Raw genomic sequence first — 26,579 nt, 5'->3', positions numbered from 1 at the left:
CATAACAAAGTGGCCACTCTCACGTTCTCTTAAAGGAACAGAGCAGGCCTTTCTCTGTAGGTACTGACTGTAAAATGAGAGGGATAGCAATATCACAGAAGAAGTGATATGGATGATATTTCAAGTTAACAAAAATAATAAACGTTTAATTTAACAAGGGTACACTGAAACACACTGCAAACACACAGACACACACACACACACTCACTTAACACACACTGACAAACACACTCAACACACACACACACACACTCACTTAACACACACTGACAAACACACTCAACACACACACACACACACACACACACACACATGCTGTGTGTGTGTGAGTTAAGTCAGGGCAAGCCTCTAAATATAGCTGTCCTGCTGTGTTATTATCACAGCAGGAAGGCCTGCTGTTATCTTTCTCCCTCCACTCCCATTGTTTTACTGCCCGGGCTGATGACAGCTTCACCCAGGACCGGCCCTCCGTCGCTGCCCTCCCTGCAGCCCGGTGGCGCTTACATAAGACAAGGCCGTGGAGGGAGGGTGCAGCCCCGCATGCTGGCTGTATTTCTCACCCACCATAAATGACTCCATGTCTGCTGGCTGTTCATGCCAGGCTCATGGGAAACCTGAAGGAGGAGGATTTTTCTGTGCCACACACACACACACGCAGACACACATGCATGAACGCATACATGCACAAACACACACACACACAGGCATGCATAAACACACACACACACACACACAAACAGGCATGCATAAACACACACATGCACACACGTCTGCTTCTCAAAGGAATCGCTACCGTTTGCATTAATCGACCAGATTGGGCCAGCATGGCAATAGCACTTTTTAAACAACAATGGCTGATCAGCTATGTGTTCGATTTCAAAATAAATGATGTATGTTGATTCCAGCATAAGAGCAGTATGTTGTGTAACACAGCAAAAACAAAATATGTGTTCTTGTTGTTTATTCACATAGGCCCACCCTAGCAAGTACTGATTGACAAAAATGATGCTGGGGACATCTGGCAACGTTGGACGACGCCAAACTCATGTTGCTAAAAAACAAGCCTTTAGCCAGGCTTAACCCGAAACACAATGACCCGCTCTGCTACAGTTCTGTTGCCATGCAAGCACAGACACAAAGCAAAAACAAACACATGGTTCTCTGCTTCCTTGTGGTACTGTTAACAGAAAAACACATACACTTGTGGTGTGTGTGTGTATGTGTATTTGTTTGTTTGTGTGGGTGTGTGTTATGTGTGTGTGTGCGTGTGTGTGTGTGTGTGTTTATAAGACGCCAGAACTGCTGCATAACAGGCTTATCCTTTGAGACCCAATTCACTTCACAGTGTAACAGCGGGGGGGGGTACAGTGGACCCACTGGTGGCTGACCCACATACGGTTCTGCTAGTTAGGAGCCGTGGTGGTGAGCACTCAATACACTGCCCCGTAAGGTGATGCTAGCAGTTGTCGTCTTGGAGTAAAGGGTTAGGGTTAGGGTTAGGACAGTTAATGAGATAGAGTTGGGATGTTGTGTGGGATCGAATGGTGGGTGCTTGTTGGTTCTAGTCGAGTGTGGATTACATTATTTCACATGAATGAAGAGGCCCTCAGCCACCTGGATGGTTAGCCAGGGTTGGATGATTAGCCTTCATAAACATAGCAATGTTACACGCACACAAACAAAAACAAGCACACATTCATGCACGCATACACACACACACACACACACACACACACACACACACACACACACACACAAACATGCAGTTATCGACCGCATTTGTGGTTTGTAGTTTTTGAGGAAAGGGGACAGATAACCGGATAGGAATGAGTTGGAATGTTGCGAGAGATGAAATGATCTGTGCTCGTTGGTTCTGGTCTAGTGTGGGTTTCATTGCTTCACATGAATGGAGAGGCCCTCAGCCATCTTGGATAGTTAGCCAGTGCAGTCGCCTTCGGGTTGGATGGGAGTAGCCATCATAAACATACCATTCAAAATCGGACATCGATGAGAACCCGCGTTAGTGGGATCAGAGACGTTAATCTGCCGGATCCACTTAGGAGACCAGGCGGAAACAACGGGGTTCTGGTCCAAACCACCGCTACATTGGATCAAAGATGATTTGACAAAACATTACTCTTTTTTTCCATTGACTTTGACCAAAGCTGTAATCTAAATATCCCTAACTGCAACCATCTGTGTATGCTCGATGGTGTGTGTGTTTGTGTGTGTGTGTGTGTGTCTGTGTGTGAAGAATTCACTGTGCCTGTGCAAGCCAAATATAAAATAGCATGGATATTTGAGGCCGCAACAAAAGCATCCGTATCCCAGTTAAGTGCCTGTACTGTGTTCCCGCAGAGCAACCTGAAGAGCCTGGTCAAACAATGATTAGAGCTGTTGAGTTACACAGGGGTTAGGGTCATAGAGGGGGAGAGAGCGAGAGAGAGAGAGAGAGAGAGCGCGAGAGAGAGAGAGAGAGAGAGAGAGAGAGCAGTCTCTAGACGTCACTGAGAATGAGTGGTCAGTGTTTTTCATCAGAGCTGGCTGGGATCACGCACAGGATTTCCCTCCCTGGTAACACTTGGTCACACAAATATAGGCCCGAGAAACAAACATGTTTTTGAGGAGCGGTAGAGGAAAGGCCAGACAAAAGAAGCTGTGACGCAACAACTCAAAATAAAAAAGAAAGATCACATCCTATGGCTCACCAAGGCTTTCTTATAGACACAACCTTCTGTTTGGCCCTTGGCAGGATGTTCCTTCACCCACACACACACACACACACATGCAGTCACACACACAAGCATACACACACACACACACACAAGCATACACACACACACACATGCACACAGACACAAACACGGCCAAACAAAAGCATGGAAAACTCTACAAAAATATATTTGAATATTACAGGATTTTTTAAGGTGAATTTATGTGCAGAACTTTGCATCCCGGACATGAATTGACACTGTCTTGTTTGGCCGCCTAATTATTAATAGTTATATATGTAACCCCATTTTATATTCTCCAATCTTAAAAACATAAGACAAAAAATAATAGTTAAATATATATTTAAATAATGGAAAAATATAGGAATTGGTAAAACAAATGTTAGGGAAAATCCAGAGGCAACCAATGGGTCCATTTGTTTTGTTAAGTTTAAATTTTAAGTCAAGAATGTCAAGAATATTTATTTGCTTAGCCCTGAATCAAAGTTACAAACTCAGAAGAATTCACATGCTTTACTTATACGGGCCCCTAATTACATAAAAGTGGAGGTTTTGAATTGATATGACATGCTTTCCCCCCAGTGTTCACTTCACGGCTTCCGTTGTACTCTTACGTCCACGGTTGTACTTCCAAGTCTTAGAGCTCCCCCTTTTGGCATAATTCTATATAGCTTATTTGTTATGAGCAAGCTGTGTTGTATTTTGCCTTGGCATCAAGACTAACCAGCAAAATGTTATTCATTTACAACCAAGCTCAATGTCACAAAGGAAATGAACCGAACATCTGGCCTCCATGCCGTTATCTACCATCAGAGGAGATAATGAAATGGCAGAAAAGAAAGGACAGATAGCAATTAATAGCTCCCCAGAAATGTTCCTGACTGGAATGCTTTAGCTTTAGTCTAAAAGTTATCTAGGTGCCTGGATAATACAATTGTATACAACATACTTACATACATAAAGGCAAATAAAATGATTAATTTACAATTGATATCCTCTGCAACATAATGGTGAAGTGTGGAATAATGTCTTAGTATCATCGAAACATATTCAAAAAGAGGACATTTCACAATGCTGACTCCAGAAAAAAACATGGTGTATGTATATATCATTTATTAACCAGAATTACTTTTTACAGAGCAGAGACAAGATTCAAAGGAGGACCAGAGGAGAGGTCTCAGTGATGGTGTATCTGTTTGAACTGCAGTCCACAGTAACCACATGTCCCCACGCGAGTGTCTTTATCCTGAGCACAGAAACACCAGGAAGTAAGACATTAGTAGGATAATATGCGCATGGGGTACATTTCATTCACAGGCCTCAAATGGGAACATCAGATGATTTCCAAGTTGTAAAAAAAGTAGGATTTACATCCATATATATTTTTTCATCTTATCCAGAAATGGTTTGTAAGAATAATGCTAACTTACTAGTGCTAGACTTGGCTTGCTTACAAACACAGACCACTGGTTTGTGCATGGTGGCGGTGGTAGCAAAACACAGCGTGTGTCGGCCCAAATCATTTTAGGGGTTGCAAGAAAATTCCCACCCCGTCCCATGCCTTCCTCCAAAGCCACTCCCAAAAAACATGTGCTAGCTCAAGTAAAAGGTCTACCTTTCAACAGACAAAATGCGTCTGAAATATTGCCTACCCTACCAGACATACCAGTTCAATGTATACTAGAAGACAGTAGTAAGGAATCTGTAGGGACCTACCAATGTTTATAGTATTGAACACGTGAACGACTTCATGGCCGTCTACGCTATAAGCTCGTGTATGTTGCAGAAAATATGCAACAGCGAGCCCTGGTGTCACACTATGATGGGTAATAGAATACGGTGTAGCACCGGTCAGGGAAAATATTTTCTGACATAGTGACGGTCCGTGGCATGAAACAGGTTGGGGACCGCTGGACTAGAGGACATTAGTATCTGCAGAGATCGCTCAGCCTAATGTAGACCAGAGGACAGTGGTAGGCCATCTCAGGGACTAACCAGGTTAATGTAGACTTTGGGGTGACCCAGTGCTCCTCCACCTCCATCACAGGACACCGTTCTGGCATGGACGTCAGTCACTGGCTCTTCTGCAACCAATTTGATTGCAAAATTCTTGTTCACCTACATAGGCACAATATAAATGATATAAGTTACTGGTTCTTGCTCGCCAAACAGAAATATATATACTAAAACCGTGTGCGTCAAACGACCCTCGTTTCATAAAAATGTACGTCTGACTAAAATTGGGTATTTATTTGTATTCTGATTGTTGGGTGTGCCAAATGACTCATGTTACTGAAAGTGCTAGGCCTATTCATAATTCGAATCGTGATCAATAACATGTAACGTTATGTGACCTTAAATGTGAAAACCAAGGCTCCCAACTACGGAGCTCCCAAACACGCGACTTACCTCCTTCTGTCTGCCGACGAACCGAGCTCGCCTGGGATCGTGCTCATCAAACACCTGAGTGAGAGAAAGATTCAGAGTCATTCAATACAGAATGCATTACATATCCACAATAGCAGCGCACTCTCCATTAAGATCTGGGCTAGCTGCTTATGGTATTGAGGGACGTTCTTCACTGACGTGAATGTCATCAGGCATTTCTGAATGAAACTCGTACCTGGCCAGTGTGGGTTATTGCCTCGCCGGTATGTGAAACATCGACGCTGTAGCGATGTGCAGGTACAGCAGACAATTTCAGAGGGGAAACGATTAACTTTGCATTCTTGCTGAAGGACAGCAACCTGCCCGCAATGGCCGCCATGTTTACAATTGACTTGTGTTTCCCAGACTGCCTTGCAGCACAGACTTCCTAATTTTACTTCAAGACGCTCAATTTGTAGATTTTATATGTGTATATATATATTTATACTATATATAATATTTCATATATATATGAACATCTCCATTTTATTGTTTAGAACTGAATATCATAGGATTACTAAATAATAAATATAATATACATCACCGGAAGTAGTTTCTGGCGCACCGGAAGGACTCCGTGGTTGCTGGTGAAGTCCGTGCAGATAGAAGTCAAGCTACTTGTCTGTTCTGTGGATTATTGAAACACTATTACAGGGGCGTACCCCTGTTCAAATATATCTTCTGCTTTTATAAAGGTTTGTGGTTTGTTTTTGTTGGTGGATTATGTCTCTCAAAAGTTGAAACCTTATTATGTTGTTGATTTTCTTTCAAATGGCCTTGAACATCCAACATGCTTGCAGTATATATCAGTATCAGGGTCTTGAAACCGACATAGATTCTGTTCAGGGTCAGGAGGAGTTGACATAATTGCATAAAACGTGTATATATGTGAGATGCCAATATTTCAATTTAAAAGGCCATTCACTCTGTTATGGTCCAATCCCGGTGGTGTTTTCTGTCAATTTCTAACGTATAATAGAAGCCTAGTTGGTGTAGGCATGCCCCTATACATTTTTGACATGAGAGTTTCTATAACACCTATCGTTATGTTTGTGTGTTTTTGCTTTCAGTGACAATTCACGGGTTTCAGAGTCACAAATAACTAGAAAATTACGATTTATTTGGCAATAGGAAGTGGATTGCAGTTTAATTTTGTGCCGCACTCTGGGCTTGGTATTTACTTTCCAAACAAATGGCTTCTCTCATCAGCTTTTGTCTTTTCATTCTAACCATACCCAATAACTCTAACTCTATCAAGCCAGTGTGAAATATAATAACCAATGCATTCATTTAGTGTCAAGGGCAGAAATGCACTTGCCTGTATCTTCAAATAAGGAAAATCACATTATACCCCCTGTTGTGCAGGTGCGGTCACCATGGTGCCCTTCCTCTTCAAGCACCTGGTCACCTCCTTCAGGATGCCCTGGTTAGCCCTGAGGTCAGCCTCCACCACTACCCTCAGGGTGCCGTGGTTAGCCCTGATATCAGCGTCCGCTCAGCCCAGTGGCTGCAGAAGCTTGTCCACCCTCAGCGCAGCAGCCTCCAGCAGACTGCTCTCATCTCCCACAGGCAGCAGCCTCAGCCCGCCAGCCTCCTCCGGGTCTCCCTCCCGGTGTGGAGCCACCCTGCTGGGCCGCTGTCAGCAGCTCGTCGGCTTCCAGCCAAGCGCTGGGATGAAGACCAAGACTGCCCTGAAAAGACGCTGCAAAGACTGCTTCATCGTGCGACGCAGGGGACGCTTGTTTGTGTTCTGCAAGACAAACCCCAGGCACAAGCAGAGGCAGGGCTGAACCATCAGGGAGAATAGTGAGATCGGTGGTTTAAGGCCATGCTTGGTAGAATTTGACTAAATGTAAATGATTTCTGTTAAAAAAAAATAAAGTATGTGTTTCTATTATGTGCACTTATGTTTTTTTTATTATTTGTGGTTTTCTTTTATATAAACATATCGTGATTTGTAACGTTCTAACCCTTTTCATTTATAAATGTGTATATTTTATATTTTTAATTGAAACGCAACCTACTGTTATTCGGCCTCATTGATCGTCTCTGCTCAGCAAGTTGGTAGACAAACCACACGAGGGCGTCACTGCTTATTTCAAGCATTGGGAGTCCCTTCGTCACGAGAAAACTGGAGAAGCGCATACATTCAAATTAAAAGTTTCGTCTGTTATTTTGCGTCATTTTTATTTTTAAGGTCGAGTAGCGGTTGCATCAAATGTGGGAGGAATCTAGGCCTATGTCTACAATAGATAGGCCTACCATGGAACAGCTTAGATATTTGGCGGACGTCGGTTTGTTACACTCTGTTAAAGCGCATGAGTGTATTCTATGTTACACTCAAGAGAGACCGTTTTCCTACTGCTTCATCACGTTGTACAGAGGATGGTTCCAAAGTGAAAGCACCAAAAAAGCAACCTCGCCCGGGTCTTGCAATTGAATTGATGTGATATTCGTGAGTGTAGCTTACACGAGGACATGTGTGTATGTAGGGGTATGTGCGCCCTTGCGCATGCGCATATCTACTGCCATCGGTTAGGGTTAGGACAGACAGTTCTTCCATTGAGGCTGGACAGCGTTAAGCCAAACCAGACTCGAGCTGGACCATCTGCATCCTACAAGTTTGCTGGTATAATTTGACATTTGTCGGTTCAGCGCCAGGTCCCCCGTTTCTTTTTAGAAATGAAGTTGACACACGGGGTGGATGAAGATGCCTCAGAACTGGATCCCCCGTCGATTAATCCCTTCGTTCACGACGTCAAATTTAGCCTCGCAGACAAAATCAAGGTAAGACTTAATGAGGGCAGCCGTCGCCCATTCACCTGGGAAGGATCATCCGAGTGCTGCTCAGTCACCTTCTCTGTGTCTGAACGGAGCCTGATTAGCCTGCAAACTTTACGCGTGTCAAAACATTTTCACTGGGAATTCTATCCAGCTTGATTCAAAACCCGATTTACCTCTCGCATATCTGCGAACTGTGAAACCAGCAGCGGCTCAGAATATGATGCATTCCTTTACTTTGATTCATTCATAATTTAACACATTGATCCAAACGGTTGTTGTTGGGTTATGTGCAGTGTTTACGCATCCAGTATAGCCACCACCGTCTCTCTCTCTCTCTCTCTCTCTCTCTCTCTCTCTCTCTCTCTCTCTCTCTCTCTCTCTCTCTCTCATATATATAGGGTGTATACATACAAACTCTGACAGAAGGCAAACACTTCTTTACTTCATGTTCCCTGGGTGTGTGTGTGTGTGTGTGTGTGTGTGTGTGTGTGTGCATGTGGAACGCATGTGGGTGTGGCACCAACTGAGCTTTATAGTACACATGAGTTCCTCACCTGGGGATGTCTAAAAATGTTTGCCTGCATTTGGCACACAAACCAGTAAGAGCTGGCAGGGATGTTGGATGTTATTATCTTTTTTTTCCCCAGAACTCTGGAATTGTCACAAGAGAGCATCATTAAAGGATCAGCCAGATAAATACTGGATGAATACTGATGTTAAACAAAATATAAATCCTGACGTATTGCTTATGCATAGAAATGGCTAAAAACACTTGGAATACTTTAGTTGAAGCAAACAAGATCAACCAAGATTATGCAGCACAGCATTCTTAGTGTCTCTTAGTCTTTTTTGTGTGACCCCACAGTAAAAAAAAAGAAAAGTCAAACAGGATACACTGGTTTGGGGCTGTTTCACTGAGCCCATGGGGACTAAGTTCATCCACAGCACACATTCTATAGGCAGGCTGACGAGTTGGACCTGAGCTGATAAGTGGAAATGCCACCTGCCTGTGCACGCTGATTTCCCATCGCTCCTCCACCTTTTCAGAGCCTCTCACACCGAAACCACCACCACCACCACCACCTCCAGGGTATAACACGCTGGGTGTGTTTGTGTGTTCTGTGCAAAGTGTGTAAGTGTGTGCACTTTGCAGTCCAGGTGGAATTGGTTGTGTACCCTTTGCTATTGAGCATTGACAATTAGCCAGGAGCAATTAATGTGTACCCCTGGGGGCTGTTCTCTCAACTGGAAGCAGATCAACTTTGAAATAATGATCGGAAGTGGTTTTCAGAGAGAGAGAGAGAGAGAGAGAGAGAGAGAGAGGAAATGGGTGCTTGTATGGATGGAGAGAAAGATGGATGGATGGAGAGGTTGAGTCTACTGAGATGATTGTAAAGAAAGACATGAGGGTGATGAAATGGAGAGTCACATGGAGGTATGGTATGGCTAAACAGAGAGGGATGGAGAGAGAGTAGAACCGAGAAATAAGGGGAGGAGAGGGCGAGTGAGTAAAGGGAGAGAGAAATGGTGCCAGGAGGGAGAGAGAAGGATAAGGTGTTGAGCGGTAGAGAGAGAGAGCAAGGGAGAAGGGGGAGTATTCAGTTAACATGTAGTAAGATACCGGCCCACCCGATTATTTTGCCATTTCCATTCTTCTTCCCCTAAAAGGTGTTATGCAAGATTGTTGTCAACTTTTTTCCTGCTTTTCCTGCAAAACGACTTTGACAACAAAGACCAGCAGAACATCATGGATCAGAAGTGTCACTATTGTATGTGTGTATTGGGTCACAAACGATGATTTTAAAGATTTTAATATATTAAACATAGGGTTATATTTAGATTGGTTCAGTTTAAGATTGGGGTACAGGTAAGGTTTGTGGAAACCAGAAGCAGTAATGGCACTGTACTAAACATGAACCACATATTTTTAGAACACAAGCCTGCACAACACCAGAGAAGAACCAAGGGGAATCCTTAAAAGTATAAATTGATTCGCTCTCCATCAGGGAATTTGAAATCGATGGGTTTATATATTGCAGTTCTTTAGCACAGTGAGTTAGAGCCTTGAGTCTTGCGGCAGCTCATGCTTTAATGTGACGAGAACAACTTCAGGGCCTAATGTGCTCTGTTTTCAACAGTGAAGGGTGGTCTTCCCAGGAAAGCAACCTCCTCACTGTACTGCTTGAAATACACAAACCATGGGTTACTCGTGGATTGCAGTTGAGCTCATAGTAGACACAGAAGGACAGCACGCACACTTAATTGCCTTTTAATTGAAACCACAGTTTTGGCCTCTGCATTAGCCAATCGTGAAAGTGAAATTAATGTATTCAACAACCAAAAACTTAAAACAATTATAAAAACAAATTACAAACATTTCCAACTCAGCATAGCCTTATTACCTGTTTCTCATATTCAGTAAGTGCCACAGAATATTAATTGAATCGCATAATCTGGGCATGATCGCCCATCAAAATATATTATTATTATTATTATTATTATTATTATTATTATTATTATTATTATTATTATTAATAAAATGTTCCCAATGATCATTTTCTTCATTATCTTGCAGCCTAAAACACTGTGTTTACAAACTCCTCATTGCTATTCTACTTTGCTTTTATTTATTCCAAGACCCGATCTTCCTTTTCTGGTCTAAAATATAGATTATTAAATTATAGATCCCTTAAATTGCTTGTTTCTGTATTGGGGATGGTTGTTTGTGTCTAAAACAAGCAAAAATCTTTATCTGGTTCGAAAATCTGACCTTGTCAACTATACCAAAGAATTGGAATGGACAGTGTTCTCAGGTAACTGAACATTGAAAGATACCTGCACTTCAAGGGAAAGAGTTTATTCATTTGTCAGTTCAAGCTAATGAAACATGGAGGAAAGCTTTCTCTATATCTGGCAAACCCAACATAAGGCAGGATCTGCGTCCCTCCATCATTAGGAGCGTCTAGTGAAAAGAGAGCCAGAGCTCCATGCTGTCTTCCCCTGGCCCTCTCTCCCCCTGGCCCTCTCTCCCCCTGGCCCTCTACCCGCCTCACCCATCTGTCTCTAATGCTGGATTGCATACTGTCTGGGTGTGTGTGTTTGTCTGAGCGTGCGTGTGAGTGAATGACTAAGTGTGTATGTGAGATTCTGTATGATTGCTGTTGTGGTGTAGGTCATTTGCACTTTCATACCACACTTGCATGCTTGTTTATGTGCACATGTGTGTCTGCACTTGTTGCAATGTTTAACGGCAATAATCAGGTTTGATGTTGCACGGCCTAATGCCTCAAGGCACCCATGTAGCACTCAGTGTGAACGGCATTGTTTTGCAAATGCGCGAGCGTGTGTATTTGTGTGCGTGCCTGTGTGTGTGTCTGTGTGTGTGCGTGCCAAGAGTAGGAGACAATGGCACTGTCATGGGTCCCCAGAGCCTCCTGAATATTTCACACAGCGGGACTCTGCTGGGCGCGTCCCTGCTTTTCACTGAACACTCAGCTAGCCTCTGCCTGTGCAGCCCGCTCTGTGTGGCCTCAGCTCCGTCTCCAGAACCAGGCAGACTGTATACCCTCCCTTGTGCCAGTTGAAGACCTCAAACACTCCTTGGTGCTTGAAGAAGACCTCAAAGGAGATCTGTAGAGAGTGGGTCAGGGCTGACACCACAAAAACAAAAGGTTAGAATATGGTAAATGCCCATCCCCCCCCACCCATATCCTCCTCCTCCCCTCGTCCCCTCCTCTCCCCCACTGGAGAGTGCCCTGGGGTACCGCAGACAGATAGATTTGTTATCCCGTGGAAGAGAGCATCTATGGTAAGGAGGAGGAGGATGAAGAGAGGGAGGTGATGGTGGGAGGCTTTAGAGCCTCATAAATCAGCCCCATTACTGTTTATTTATTAATCCACTGTTGCGGTTTGCACCTGTGCTGAGAGAGAGAGAGAGAGAGAGAGAGGGAGAGAGAGAGAGAGAAAATGGATGCTTGTATGGATGGAGAGAAAGATGGATGGATGGAGAAAGGTTGAATCTACTGAGATGATTGTAAAGAAAGACATGAGGGTGATGAAATGGAGAGTCACATGGAGGTATGGTATGGTGCTGAATAAGGCTTTGACCTTTTATGCCGCTGTTGTCAAGGACCTTCTTGAGTTCACATGCACACATGACGCACACACGCACGCGCATGCATGCACACACACTATATTTTTCTCATTATGGACTGAGGGAAAGGGTATGACATCCTGTTGCAGCATTCACAGATGCACACGCACTCTACTGTATTCATTAAATAGAAAGAGAAGGGTTATGACATCCTGTTTCATTATTAAATTTAAGGAAATAAAAGGCGAGAAGAAATTCCTCTTTATTTAGCTTTTCCTCGCATTCACACTTCACACACAAATTACTTATCATATTAGCTGGCCACACAGTTTTGATGTTGATAATTATCATTATCCAATTAATCTTCATTGAAATAATTCTAATCGTAAGTGACTGACCCATCGTCTAGATGCTGTAGAGGCATAGGCGTCAATTCCGCCCAGTTTTCGTCAAGACTAATGTTGTAAAAAACACTTGTAAAAAAAAAAAAAAAAACTTGAGTTGAATTATTATGGATTATTACACAGCTCTTCTCAATGCTGTAGACTGCTCCATTCACCTGCATGGGCCTTCCCATCGTTCAGCTGTCAAATATTTTTGTTTGTTACACGGCTCTGCTCAATGCCGTGGAATGCTGACATCCAGCATATTTGACCGCTGTCTAGGAAAGTGGATTTTTTGCCTCTGATTCAAGTCATCTGTATCACTCCGCAGTCCGGTAACTTATCAACCCCAGCGTATTCGGTTGCTAAGCGACGTCAAGGACTTAGGTGAAATATTTCTCTGCTGATCAACTCTACGAATGATAACAAATACATTGCAAAGAGACATGCTGTGTGACGTAATTTTTTTTTTGTTTTGGCAAGTAGCCAATACTAATAATACCAATACTCTGTGGCTGGGATGCAATCATGAGGCATCAGACAATCAAGTCATTTTAGCCTGAATACATTGGTAAAAAGCACCAGAGCAGGTTGCTAGTACCATGGACAGTATCAGAGCGATAACCTGTTGAACTAAATGGATGTGGTAGGCTACACCACGGGATGCATCTGCAGACCACTGCTACATAAATAAAGGTAAGACGTGATATTTATTGCTTAAGATTTCCTGGTGCTGTGGCGAGGTCTTTTGTGTTTTTTGCACTCAAGTGGTTGGCTGTTTTAACTTCCAATTGATAGTCGGTGGAGTCAGTCTCTTGTTGACACAATGTGACTTTTGGTCATTCTTGCTTTGCTTGAATTCTGGAATAATTGTGGTGGGGAGTGCATGAGTTTTGGTCAGAATGCCTGATGTAGGCTAGATTGGATGGAATGCGTGTTGTGAATCGAGAACAGCCAGCTCATGGTGTGATATAGCGTTCAGCTGTGCAACAAATATTTTTTTCTTTTTCAATCTTGACGACTTTTGTAGTGCTGTGTGTGTGGCCACACGTTTGGCCCTTCTGAACTTAAACACGCAGTTAATTTCCTTTCCTAGCTCCTCTTGTTTATGTTGGTAGCTTATCCATGTCATGTCACGTTGTCAACATTGGATACATGGAGCAGAACATAGTGGGTCATATGTCCGATGCTTTTTGGAAACGTTTTCTTCATAAAACGTGCCAGACAGATTTTGTATATATTCATTACCTGCACTAAAGAGAGAAAAAGCAGTGCATCTTCATTGTACCCCGCACTTCTGAAAATGCATGTCGGAATGCGTCTCTGTCCCCAGCACATTTCAAACCAAACTGACGCCCATGTGTAGAGGCTTGCTGTGTTGAAGATGATGTGTGTGTTGACGTGCATATTTGACATGCGGAGAGCCTCATTCCTGACTGTTTCCCAAGGAATCTCTCTCTCAGTCTCCCGCTCTGCGTCTTTCCCTGATGGATAGCCGCTTGTTTCTTCCTGATGTCTGTAAATCAATTTACCCCTCCTCCCTCTCCTTCTCCCTCTCTGGGTGCCATGAACAAAATAGGTCTGCAGTCGCCATGAGAACGCATAGACTGATAACCATTTGGCGGGGGGGGGGGGGGGGGGGGGGGGGGGGTGTGCCATGTCAGAGCCTAAGTTACCATGAGTGTGCAGAGAGCATCGGGGACATGGTGGATATATGGCGTGCGTCACATGTAGCACACAGGCATTCAGAGAATGTCACACTCCCAGTGTTGCACAGCTTTCTTCCCCTCTATCTCTCTCTTTTCTCTCTCTCGCTCACACTCACTCACTGCCTCCCTCCCTCCCTCCAGATCGGGCTGATGTCGGTGACCGTGTTCCCGGTGCGTGTGCTGCTGACGGCGTTCTTCATGCTGCTGGCCTGGCCCTTCGCCTTCGCCGCCTCCCTGGGCCGCTCGGAAGGCACAGTGGAGCCCCAGTCCTGCTGGAGGAGGTGTGTGTGTGTGTGTGTGTGTGTGTGTGTGTGTGGGACTTCAATAATCAAAGCGAAAAAAACAAAAGAAAGCTTGTTAGAGACCGAGGCTAACACAGTAGTGCTATTGATTGATCCTAAATTGATTCCAAATCTTCACCTCATTGTACAAATTGTTAAAAACTTAGGCTACGACGTAAACAGGGTCTGAGATTGCCCTCTATGGCCATTTTTGTAAAGATGTTTATAGATGTTTATCTCTGTATCTCTACAACCTATTCTTATGGCACCCTGCAGGCTGGTTGACGTCTGCCTGCGGGTCCTCATGCGATCCTTGTGGTTCTGCACTGGCTTCCACTGGGTCCGGGTCAAAGGGACGCCCGCCCCCCCTTCCCAGGTGCCCATCCTCACCATGGCCCCCCACTCGACCTACTTCGATGCCATCCCGGTTACCATGACGATGAGCTCCATCGTCACAAAGCTGGAGAGCATGAGCATCCCTGTGTGGGGAAGTGAGTGATCGCTCCAATGTATAGGTTATATCTGAGCTAGATGTTGGTCCTAAATTAGTTCTATATCGGTTCTATCAAGGGCATCGTTATGGTTTCAGCTTTGGAGGGGATGATGTGAGTGCAAGAAGTGCAAAAGCCACACATTTCTTACAGGACTTTTAGGACAAATACCGTTTTGGGGGTTGAATACTACAGTATCAGAGGTTCCTGAACCCTTACTGCTCTGATGATGTGTTGGGGTCAAGAAAAATGATGTTGCGGGTCAATTTTTAAGTGTAGTACGTTTGTGCAACCTGTTTCTCATCATACTGGGGTTTGGCCTTCACTCTCTGAAATTATGTTTTTTAATGTATACATACATTATACACACTACCTGTTAGAGATTCTCAGCAAGTTTTAACACTCCCCTCTCCTCTTCGCAACTCACCCTCCCCCACCAACCATATCCTAACCCAGGAGCCAAAACCAATCCCTACTTATGAAAATGTATTTATTTTAGGACACTTCTGCTGCATGATCATTGGAAGACAAAGGCAGTGATTTACCAAACCTCTTCAAACAAATAATGGATTTCCATGACTATTTTAGGGGAGCTTTCCCATGGTGGGCCGACGACAAAGAAAACAAAGGTGGAGGGAGTGCCCACGTTGAGAGTTGAGGATCAGCCATGGCGGAAATGAGCCATGGCAGCAGAGGCCAAGTTAATTTGCAATACACTATGAGGGAGAAGTGGACAGCAGTCAGCACGGATGCAAAACTGCATCTAAAGAATCCACACATCAAAGAAGCCCGGAGATTAGCATGGCCCCGGTGTCAGACTTGGCTGCAGTGGCGATGCAAATGCAGACGGCCTTCACCTCTTTCAATTTAGAGAGAAGACGGGGACCACCTCTAGTCTAGGTGCAAGGAGAACTTGATTAGTGGCAATGAAAACAAGGTTATATCAATTGTATTTAAGTTTAAACCATCATTACGATACATTTTTTCCACGACACCTACCCAATGGTACCAACCCTATCCCTAAAACCTAACCCTAACCCTCTACTCTCCCCCCCCCCCCCCCCCCCCCCCCCCCCCCCCCAGCTCTGATCAGCTACATCCGACCAGTGCTGGTGTTCCGCACTGACCAGGACTCCCGGAGGAAGACTGTGGAGGAGATCAAGCGAAGAGCTCACTCCAGTGGGCAGTGGCCCCAGGTAACACACACACACACACACACACACACACACACACACACACACACACACACACACACACACACACACACACACACACACACACACACACACACACCTCACCCCTCTGCATGCAGGTATGGTTGCTAAAGCAAACACTTGCTGGGTTACCCATGCTGACTAAAGTAGCTACGTTCAGAAGGTTCATGTTGCATTGTTTGCCCTACGCAGAGGAATGTGGTCACAGACAGGTGGGGGGTTTACAGCTGTGACACACACACACGCATACATATACATATACAGTGGGGCAAAAAAGTATTTAGTCAGCCACCAATTGTGCAAGTAAAAAGATGAGAGAGGCCTGTAATTTTCATCATAGGTTTCCCTTAGCTATGAGAGACAAAATGAAAAAAAAAAATCTAGAAAATCACATTGTCTGATTTTTAAAGAATTTATTTGCAAATTATGGTGGAAAATAAGTATTTGGTCCATAACAAAAGGTAATCTCAATACTTTGTTACATGCCCTTTGTTGGCAATGACAGAGGTCAAACGTTTTCTGTAAGTCTTTACAAGGTTTTCACACACTGCTGCTGGTATTTTGGCCCATTCCTCCATGCAGATCTCCTCTAGAGCAGTGATGTTTTTGGGCCTTCGCTGGGCAACACAGACTTTCAACTCCCTCCAAAGATTTTCTATGGGGTTGAGATCTGGAGGCTGGCTAGGCCACTCCAGGACCTTGAAATGCTTCTTACAAAGCCACTCCTTCGTTGCCCGGGCGGTGTGCTTGGGGTCATTGTCATGCTGAAAGACCCAGCCACGTTTCATCTTCAGTGCCCTTGCTGATGGAAGGAGGTTTTTACTCAAAATCTCACGATACATGGCCCCATTCATTCTTTCCGTCACACGGATCAGACCTCCTGGTCCCTTGGCAGAAAAACAGCCCCAAAGCATGATGTTTCCACCCCCATGCTTCACTGTAGGTATGGTGTTCTTTGGATGCAACTCAGCATTCTTTCTCCTCCAAACACGACGAGTTGAGTTTTTACCAAAAAGTTCTATTTTGGTTTCATCTGACCATATGACATTCTCCCAATCCTGTTCTGGATCATCCAAATGCTCTCTAGCAAACTTCAAACGGGCCCGAACATGCACTGGCTTTAGCAGGGGGACACGTCTGGCACTGCAGGATTTGAGTCCCTGGCGGCGTAGTGTGTTGGTGATGGTAGCCTTTTGTTACTTTGGTCCCAGCTCTCTGGAGATCATTCACTAGGTCCCCCCGTGTGGTTCTGGGATTTTTGTTCACCGTTCTTGTGATCATTTTGACCCAACAGGGTGAGATCTTGCGTGGAGCCCCAGATCGAGGGAGATTATCAGTGGTCTTGTATGTATTCCATTTCCTAATAATTGCTCCCACAGTTGATTTCTTCACACCAAGCTGCTTACCTATTGCAGATTCAGACTTCCAAGCCTGGTGCAGGTCTACAATTGTGTTTCTGGTGTCCTTTGACAGCTCTTTGGTCTTGGCCATAGTGGAGTTTAGAATGTGACTGTTTGAGGTTGTGGACAGGTGTCTTTTATACTGATAAGGAGTTCAAACAGGTGCCATTAATACAGGTAGTGAGTGGAGGACAGAGGAGCCTCTTAAAGAAGAAGTTACAGGTCTGTGACAGCCAGAAATCTTGCTGGTTTGTAGGTGACCAAATACTTATTTTCCACCATAATTTGCAAATAAATTCTTAAAAAATCAGACAATGTGATTTTCTGGATTTCTTTTTTCATTTTGTCTCTCATAGCTGAGGTTTACCTATGATGAAAATTACAGGCCTCTCTCGTCTTTTTAAGTGGGAGAACTTGCACAATTGGTGGCTGACTAAATACTTTTTTGCCCCACTGTACATATATATGTATATGTGAGAATGACCAGCTTCCCAGGTATGAATATTTTTATCACTAGTGTATTATTATGCTTGCCCTAGATCATGATATTCCCAGAGGGAACGTGCACCAACAGATCGGGTGTGATCCGATTCAAACCAGGTATGACTTTGCGACACAAGCACACAAACAAACACACGCAAGTGCAAACACACACAAACTCCCCCTTTGGTGTGCTTTTCTACCTGCCTCACCTGTATGACATAGTTCCTGTCAAACAATGTCACTTTGTTCAACTATTGTTAGCAATGCAAACAGCTGAGTCCTTTGAACTTTTCTGGCAGTGTGGATTTAAGGTCATGTGTTCTTGAGGAGCCGAGACGTGGATAAGCGCAAATAACAAACGGTACCAGCATATTGGAGAGTGAGCTCAATTTGTCACATTATTGCTATTTATCCTCCTCTATTAAGTAATGTGATGCGTTTGTGTGATTTGCAGTTTAAGGCCATTCTGGGTTACCTGTGATGTACGATAACATGTTATCTGTGTGCGTCTGTGCCTGTGCACGAGTGGGATTCAAGATAACGTGATGCTGCCGTCGTCCATTGTTTTCTCTGTGCCTAATCCCTCTCTTCCACTCTCGTTGTTCCCACCAAGCCCGGCTCTCACTCTCTGACAATGCTACAGTGCTTGGACGCCAGCGTGTGTGTGTCTGTGTCTGTGTCAGGTGTTTATCCAGCTGTCTGCTGTGGGTTATTGTTTGCCTCTGCATGTGTCTCCTCTGGTTAGATCTTTTCAATGGCTATCAGGACAGCAGAGCAGCAGTTTGTGTGTGTGGGGGTGGGTGTGTCTGGGCGGTACATGCTATGTAAAAACCCTGTGAATAGTAATTCTCTCTCTGTCTCTCTCTCTCTGTCTGAACATGGACAGAGCATGATTTATTAGCTACAAACAAGACACGTAGCACACTTGGATCCAGTCGGGGGCACACGTAATTATTGGTGTTTGGACCCACCCTGGGGGGCAGCTAATTGTAGCTATTTCGCTAACAAGGAAACCCCCAGAGCAGCAGGGCAGTGCATTTTTAAAAAAAATTTTTGTTTCATTTATTTATTTTAAGGACAGTTAGTTAATCTACATTTCTGTAAATGTGCCAGTGTTAGCCAGCAGGCAAATTTTCAGCTGTATTCCTTTGGCACGAGGTTAAGCTTGGCCTCTGTGTTTGGATCCAGTTCAGGTCCGTGAAGGTTTGGGGTCAGCTCGGTGGAGGAGCGGAGCATGCGACGCTCGCTGATGGTTGGTTCTCTGTCCACGGACGAGATGAAAAGCTGAACATAACACAAGAAGAGTGGGGGTGCAGTGATGAATAGTGTATGTGCCCTCCTGTATGTAGGTCCCTGAGTGGGGGGTGAGTGTGTGTGTGTGTGTGTGTGTGTGTGTGTGTGTGTGTGTGTGTGTGTGTGTGTGTGTGTGTTGTGCCTATCTCACCTATCAGACGGTACACCTGACTCTCTGCAGCTCCTGGGATTCTCTTTTATTTTGTTTTCGTTTCCTTCTCGTCATACAGACAAAATCGTTTTTCTTCTTCGTTGTGTCAGGAAATCAGTGACTAGTTAATCTCCGGATTATGTATCTTGAGTGACTGTTGAATTTCATTAAAGAGATGGTAAGGAGGGAATGTTAATGGCTTCTGGCCTAAGATTACTGAGAGGCGGCAATTCAATTCCTGCCCTCAATCAAATATGAATCGTGGCCGCTGCTAGTTGCAAAAATCTCATCACTCTTAACTGATGTCACTGATGCTATCAATGAAGGTCAAAACAAGAGCCCTCGTTTTATTTCTCCCTCTACCTCCCAGGTGCATTCATACCAGGACTCCCAGTGCAGCCGGTGGTTTTGCGGTATCCCAACAAACTGGTAAATACTAGAAAAGTGCATCCATACTGCCTTCCAAGACCTACACATTCCATTTGGCCTTCCAAGACCTACACATTCCATTTGGCCTTCCAAGACCTACACATTCCATTTGGCCTTCCAAGACCTACACAGTCCATATTGCTTTCCAGGACCTACGCATTCAATCCTGCCTTCCAGGATCTACACATTCCTTCATTCCACGATAAGGATTAATGATAATGGATAGGATAATAAATATTTAATTCACTGTTTCCCCCCGTCCGACTCTGGGCAGCATTAAAGCTCAGATGTTCTGATGGAGCTAGCAATCTCTCTACCACGTTATCAGCTGGTTTGGTTTTCTAAACCAAATCAGATAGGGCCTCACTGATTCCAAATTGCAAATAATCAAAATATTTACATCTCATTACCTTCACATTCCGTATCCTCCTTATTTACACATTCCATAATACAGATTACATACTAACTTTTTATTAGCTACACATTCCTACTACGCAGAGTTTAGTAACACAGTAAACAAACAATTCCTACTGCCTACTGATGTAACTGAAGTTTAGGCATGACCCCTTCCTTCTCTGCACACACACACACACACACACACACACACACACACACACACACACACACACACACACACACACACACACACACACACACACACACACACACACACACACACACACACACAGTTCATTACCCCTCCCGATAGCGTGTGACTGTCTTGCGTTGAATGACTTCATGTTCGCCTGGGATGTAATTTCATTCCTCTCTCTCACGGTGCCCCCTCCCTCTTTCTGTCAGTCTGATTGTATCACTCTCTCTCACAAACACACACAAACATCCCCACCCCTCCAATAGGTTTAATGCCTCTTGGCCCTCATGGATCTTTCAAAACTTTTTTCATTGAATAGCGTTGTCATCGTTGCCATATGAACATGAAGTGTAGGGAAACGTATTAAGTTTAACTTCAATTCATTAATTCACAGCTTGCAAAACAGGTATAAATAATCAGAGCTTTTGAATCAATAGTGAACAGTTTATTCCCAAAGGCACGGTAATGATGTCATTCAGCAGATTATTTATCCAAGGATTTGCAGTGAATTGAAATACATGTCAGAATGGAGCAGGTCAAGGTGAGGCATGCTACTCAAGGGCGGGTGCCTACGGGCGGACTATGCACATTGGGGATCAAACCCGGTACTTTTTCGGTTGGGAGTCAGAACGCCCTAGTCACTGCACTACCCTGCCCTCGTATAGATCCATTCTTTTACTATGAGGATACTTTTTGTTATGTTGCAGGACATGCATCAGTTAGGTGATCCGATGTTAATAATGATATTATATATACATCTTGGCTACATCCGAATGACCAGGATTCAGTAGTTCTCTAGTCGTCCTCAGGACACGAACCCGTTGAACTTTAATGAGATAGCACAGCCTGAGGAGCTGCACAACAGTTTTAAAGGTGACATTTTATACCACCAGGTGTGAGTCTGATTAGCCGCTACAAGCCGTTTTGGAAAAATCGGCCGCTTCTGACATCACAAGTGGGCGTGTCCACCTAGATGTTTGACGGATAGATGAGCAACGTTTGCCACAGTCCACTGGTTAGGCTGGTAGACTGATCTATCCAGCACACAGCTACCGCCCACTTGTGATGTCACCAGAGGCAGATTTTCATAAGGGCTTGTAATGGCTAATCACACTCACACCTGGTGGTACAATATGTCACCTTTTAAGATGTTCAGTTTTGAGCGACATGGTGGAGCATGAGGAGGGCCTTTCAGAGCTCTGCTCCTTTTGTATTCAAAAGAATACAAAAGTATTATTTTGTTCCCTTGGTTACTTTTTCAATTTCCATATCATGTCAGCACTAGAGGAGATACACTGAAGATGGATATTTCCGTGTGGTCAATTGGAAAAGTAGAATTTTGGTCTCAGACGGCTATGTAGGGAACTGTGATGTGGTTAATATGTACCAGGGTGTCCAAATAAGTCTAAGATGTACGCGAAACTGGAGCCGTGAGTCATTGGAAAATGGACTGTGTGTAAGAGTGTTAGGAAGTAAGTGTGTGTGTGTGTATTTGTGTGCACATGCAGTGTGTGTTTCTTAAGACCATTTCCCTTTCCCCTTCCTTTCCACAGGATACGGTTACATGGACGTGGCAAGGCCCTGGCGCGTAAGGCACACACGCACACACACACGCACGCATACACAAGTAAACACATAAGTACAAACAAGCACTCTCTAAGATGTCACTATGTAAATTAGCTGGTCAACCAATACTGATCATTTGTTCCGACTCCTCTTGTGTTTCGGTTCCCACGTGGTCCCCACTTGCCAATTGTCTTGCGTGTTGAATCAACACACTCGTCCACCTATCCATGCCTTCCCCCCCCACTATTTATCTTCCAGCGCCAAGATCTTCTGGCTGACCCTGTGCCAGCTCCACAACTCCATAGAGATAGAGGTAGGACCCCTGGCACACCCGTTGCTCCAACACCCACGCCCAGTCGGCTCAGATCCCTTGTATTCAAATAGTCCTCTGTTCCCTCCTTCTCAGTACCTGCCCGTATACACACCCTCCGAGGAAGAGAAGAGCGATCCTGCGCTGTTCGCTAATAATGTCAGGCAGGTCATGGCCAAGTGAGTGTGTGTGTGTGAGAGAGTCTCCCTGTGGGTTCCTGGCTGCCTGGCCATCCTATTGTTGGATACGGATAACATGGATAAGGAAATATTTTCCTAAACTAATACATATTCCCAAACCCTCCTTCTGATAGGGCGCTGCAGCTGCCACTCACAGATTTGACACTGGAAGACCTGCAGTTGAGCCTATCACAGGGGCCTCTGTGTATCCCGAGAAACAGCAGCCTGCTTGCTTTCAACCGACACATATGCCGTTTGGGGTGAGTTTATCAGCACCTGGAGAACTGGTTTAACTGGGTAGAGGACCAGAGGGACTCCTATCTGTTTTGAAAATGCAAACTGGATTTGATCTGCTAGGGACACCTAGTGACAGGAGAGCGGAACTTCAGCCAACTACAAATGGAAGGCTATTGCAATATACTAATGCTGTGTTAAATGTTAAATAAAACAGTCAAACAAATATTTTTGCACGAGTGTTTCATTTGTTCCGGTAATCCAGCAACCGTTTCCGCGGGTTTGGTCTAAGGTCTTGTGTGGTTGCAGGCTGCGAGCGAAGACCACAGACCCAGAGCTGGCGCAGCAGGCCAGCAGAGCCAGGAAGCTTTGGGAAGACCGGCTGGGCTTAGATGACTTTGCCCTACACCTAGGCCTACCCCACTCTGACACACTATCAAAAATACACAAGCTCTTTGATAAGGTACACAAATGCACGCATTCAGAAGCCCCATTTTGTTTTACCACACAATGGAGTTCAATCCCTTTGTTTTGTATGATTTTGTCTTCAACGACCACTTGTAAAAATTACAACCCTTTTCTGCAAAAGGCGTTTCTCAGAAAAGCTCCCGTACCTCTGTGTTCTTTAACTTGCATGTTTCATGACCCGAAGGCATGCGTGCTGCCAATACTACTTCCTGTACCGCTTCTCAATCACAGTCCATTGTTACAAGATTCAATGCTTTCTAACAAATTTACAAACCAAGAAACATGTTTTTGGTGTGGGCTAGTTGAAGAAAGGACGTGTTTTGTATGCAGTGATTAGCACAGGTACCCTAATTATACAAGGCGTTCAAACAGCATTCTGCAATTTGTTGAACATTTGTTCTGTTTTCTTGTTATTTCCAGAGGGGAGACGGGAAGATAGATGTGCGACAGTACGTCATCGCTCTTTCTGCAGTTTGCCGGCTGTCCCGGCCCATGGCGACACTGAAACTAGCCTTTGAGGTACGGGAACTGTCAAGTTTCACACTGTACTGTTAGTCTTTCTGTCTGTCTGTAAGTTTATCCTCAACACGCAAAAAATGGTTTTGAACACAGCTAAAGGTGCTGTAGGTACAATTTTGAAGAAAAACGTTGACCAAAGGGAAAAAAATGAACAGCCTGAAAGAACGTACCCTTCCCTCTTTGCTCCTTCCCTCCATACGTTGGTTGGCCATCTAAAATCCTGGATTCAGCCACCAGAGGCAGGCGCCCGCTCAAACACAATAGATATGCACCTTAAAGAAATCGCACATGTATTCATCTTGCTGCTATAGCAGTACATTTAACACCGCTTTCTTGACATTTTTGTTTTGTTTTCGCAACATTTTTGCAATCTGTCCTGTTTATGGGTTGTGTCTGGCAATAACCTGTCTGCTGTACGTTATCCCCCGACAGATGTATGAAACACGCAGAGAGGACGAGGACTCAGTGTTGGAGGACACGGACGTGGTAGCCGTGTTGGAAGCCATGCTGGGGGTTAGCGATCAGGACTTCTCTGAACTCCTGAAGGCCGTCCAGCCTGAGGCCACGGGGGGGATCACATACGGTAGGGGAGGACGAGGAGTACGAGGCATTTGCCTGCAACAACACACTGTAGTTACCTCTTTTTAAGGAAAACCATCCACCCTTTTAGTCAGGGATATCCTTGAGCCATATGTGTTGGTTATCAAGGCCCTCTCACTCATAATAAAATAAATAGTCTCAAGAGAACACATCTATTAGGTCTGTCTTCATAGCGAGGCTGTTGACCGGACAGGAAGTGATGCTGATGTTGAGCATTGTCAAGCGGTCGTCGGCTCCCACTTGAAGTTTGTTCATGCACTTGAGGAAAAATACATGGTTTCCTTCTCACTACCATAAATAGTCCTGACTTGACGGCTGTACTCTTGTGATGATGAATCTGTCGGGTGTTAAAATACTATTGGTTTACAACACAATGACCCCTCCCTCCCTCCATCCTTCCTCCCTCCAGGCAGTCTGCGTGGGGCGCTGGAGCAGGAGCCAGGCCTGGTCCGGCGGGGCATGGGCTGCCCCAACCCCCCGCCCTGTCACACCTCCAGCAACGGCTCCAACGGACAGCCAGGCCACCAGAAGCATGACTGACGGGTGGCTGCAGGACCCCAAACCCCCCCCCCGCTTGAAAATAATATGAAAGAACGTTGTAAAAAAAGAGGAAACGTTGTAGAACGGAACAATTTAAGCACAGGTTTATGAGAAGGAAAAGAATGGGGGACTACTTAAGGTGACGGACTAAGATTTCAGGTGTGTGATTGGATGGGAGCCAGGAAGTGTTTGCTCTGGCTGCTCTCTCCCTATAGGTTCTGCTTCTTTGCCTCTTGGGTGTTAGGGACTCCAAGGCCATTTATGGACGCATGGATTATTTCTTCTTTTTTTTTTTTTTAATGAACGGGCTGCAACTACACTGACTCTATATTTCTAAATGTATTTTCTTATGTCAAACTATGAATATTTATTGTACCAGTTAACAAAAAGAGCATTTATTTTTATGTTATTGTTGGTTTTGTTACATGGAACATAATATTATCAGTGGTAGATGATTGTTGACTAATATCATAATCGACTATACATTATTACTACAATATTATGCTGCTCAAAAATAACCAATCAGGAATGACTGAATGCTCTTGCAGTTTCTTTGCCATACCAAAAACATTCCAACATTTGGCAGGCATCTGCCAGACCAAAACTACTGCCAACAGACCAATAGCATTAGCTATCAGCTTTAGTATTTAGCCAAGGAACTGGAAGTAAACTGAATTTATAGGTTACTTCTGATCTGATATGAAAAATATAAAAAGGGTTTAAGCATACGGCACAGAGAATCTTTAAAATATGAGTGTTTCAAAGGGCCTCACACACCAAGCAGCTAACAGAACCAAGATGGCCGCCGGGTGAATAAGGCCAAGGCCCATGGCAGTTAGCCTAAAGACTAAACTTAATTTAAAAGCTACTTTATGTTCTGTGATCTCCTACAATGTTACCCAATATATGACAATATATAACACCAGCCTACTGATTTCAGACCAAAGCCGCCATGAAGATTCAGTTAATCCAGCAGACTAGGAAATGCACACAATAGATAGATCTTTGATTTATTAATACTATTTTCTTTTCTCAATGGCTTAACTTCACATTCTGGAGTTCTACTCCTCAGGTTAGATCTTTTTTGTATATTTTGTAAGTTCATTTTGTGAGGGATTTAATGCATTCATTTCTTGTCAAAACATTTGTTTTACTTTTGGATGCAGTTATACAAGATTTTTATTTTGGAAAATTAAAAAGCTTGCATTCGTGCCTTTGAAACGTCCCCTTTCTGCCACTGGATGGAGCTCTTCTTTCAGATATCTCACGCCACTTCAGCTGGCCTGGTGGACGGTTTTGTTTGAACCCGATGAACTGCAGCTGCAGCATTAAATTGAACAAACCCTTTTAGTTGCTTACATTTAATGAAATGTATTCTCAGTTATGGCAACATTTTGTTCTCTCACAAATAAGTTGTTCTAACCAGAACATATATTTGCACGTGTTTGTAGAGAGAGAGAGAGAGAGTGTGTGTGTGTGTGTGTGTGTGTGTGTGTGTGTGTGTGTGTGTGTGTGTGTGTGTGTGTGTGTGTGTGTGTGTGTGTGTGTGTGTAGACTTGTTGCTCTATTCGTCTTGTTAGTCATGCGGTTGTGGGGTGGAAATGAATGGTGAGGTTATTGATCCCGCCCATAGTTTAAACAAAGAAAAAGTCACTCATGGATTTAACAAAAATAACACAACCAAACCAGTATCTATTTCCT

The 26,579-nt window shown here is 44.2% G+C and overlaps 2 protein-coding genes across 2 annotated transcripts; one reads left to right on the top strand and one right to left on the bottom strand.

The window, feature by feature from the left end:
- Positions 1 to 3,811: 3,811 nt before the first annotated feature.
- ndufs6 (NADH:ubiquinone oxidoreductase subunit S6) lies at positions 3,812 to 5,500 on the bottom strand. The gene is made up of 4 exons (XM_079749900.1): positions 5,356 to 5,500; positions 5,142 to 5,195; positions 4,728 to 4,850; positions 3,812 to 3,978 (listed from the first exon to the last, which is right to left on the bottom strand). The coding sequence occupies exons 1-4, from the start codon at positions 5,497 to 5,499 to the stop codon at positions 3,910 to 3,912; spliced, it is 390 nt and encodes a 129-aa protein (XP_079606026.1). The 5' UTR covers position 5,500; the 3' UTR covers positions 3,812 to 3,909.
- Positions 5,501 to 7,703: 2,203 nt separating this feature from the next.
- LOC307085193 (lysophosphatidylcholine acyltransferase 1-like) lies at positions 7,704 to 26,089 on the top strand. Its single transcript, XM_079749882.1, has 14 exons — positions 7,704 to 7,946; positions 14,270 to 14,409; positions 14,686 to 14,900; positions 15,984 to 16,096; positions 18,054 to 18,114; positions 19,812 to 19,870; positions 22,016 to 22,050; positions 22,287 to 22,341; positions 22,435 to 22,517; positions 22,652 to 22,777; positions 23,061 to 23,214; positions 23,640 to 23,738; positions 24,171 to 24,321; positions 24,748 to 26,089. The coding sequence occupies exons 1-14, from the start codon at positions 7,842 to 7,844 to the stop codon at positions 24,876 to 24,878; spliced, it is 1,527 nt and encodes a 508-aa protein (XP_079606008.1). The 5' UTR covers positions 7,704 to 7,841; the 3' UTR covers positions 24,879 to 26,089.
- The last annotated feature ends 490 nt before the right edge of the window (positions 26,090 to 26,579 follow it).

This window comes from Pollachius pollachius (assembly GCF_949987615.1).
Source record: "Pollachius pollachius genome assembly, chromosome: 13".
Taxonomy (NCBI): domain Eukaryota; kingdom Metazoa; phylum Chordata; class Actinopteri; order Gadiformes; family Gadidae; genus Pollachius; species Pollachius pollachius.
The sequence above is the reverse complement of the archived record's forward strand: the minus strand, read 5'-3'. Positions and strand labels throughout refer to the sequence as shown.

Coding starts and splice junctions, on each gene's coding strand:
- ndufs6 (XM_079749900.1), bottom strand. CDS start 5,499: ATGGCGGCCATTGCGGGCAGGTTGCTGTCCTTCAGCAAGAATGCAAAG. Junction 4,851..5,141: donor TCGTCGGCAGACAGAAGGAG/GTAAGTCGCGTG, acceptor GTGCCTATGTAG/GTGAACAAGAATTTTGCAAT. Junction 3,979..4,727: donor CCAAAGTCTACATTAACCTG/GTTAGTCCCTGA, acceptor TTCTGTGCTCAG/GATAAAGACACTCGCGTGGG.
- LOC307085193 (XM_079749882.1), top strand. CDS start 7,842: ATGAAGTTGACACACGGGGTGGATGAAGATGCCTCAGAACTGGATCCC. Junction 16,097..18,053: donor CCAGTGGGCAGTGGCCCCAG/GTAACACACACA, acceptor TGCTTGCCCTAG/ATCATGATATTCCCAGAGGG. Junction 24,322..24,747: donor CACGGGGGGGATCACATACG/GTAGGGGAGGAC, acceptor TCCTCCCTCCAG/GCAGTCTGCGTGGGGCGCTG.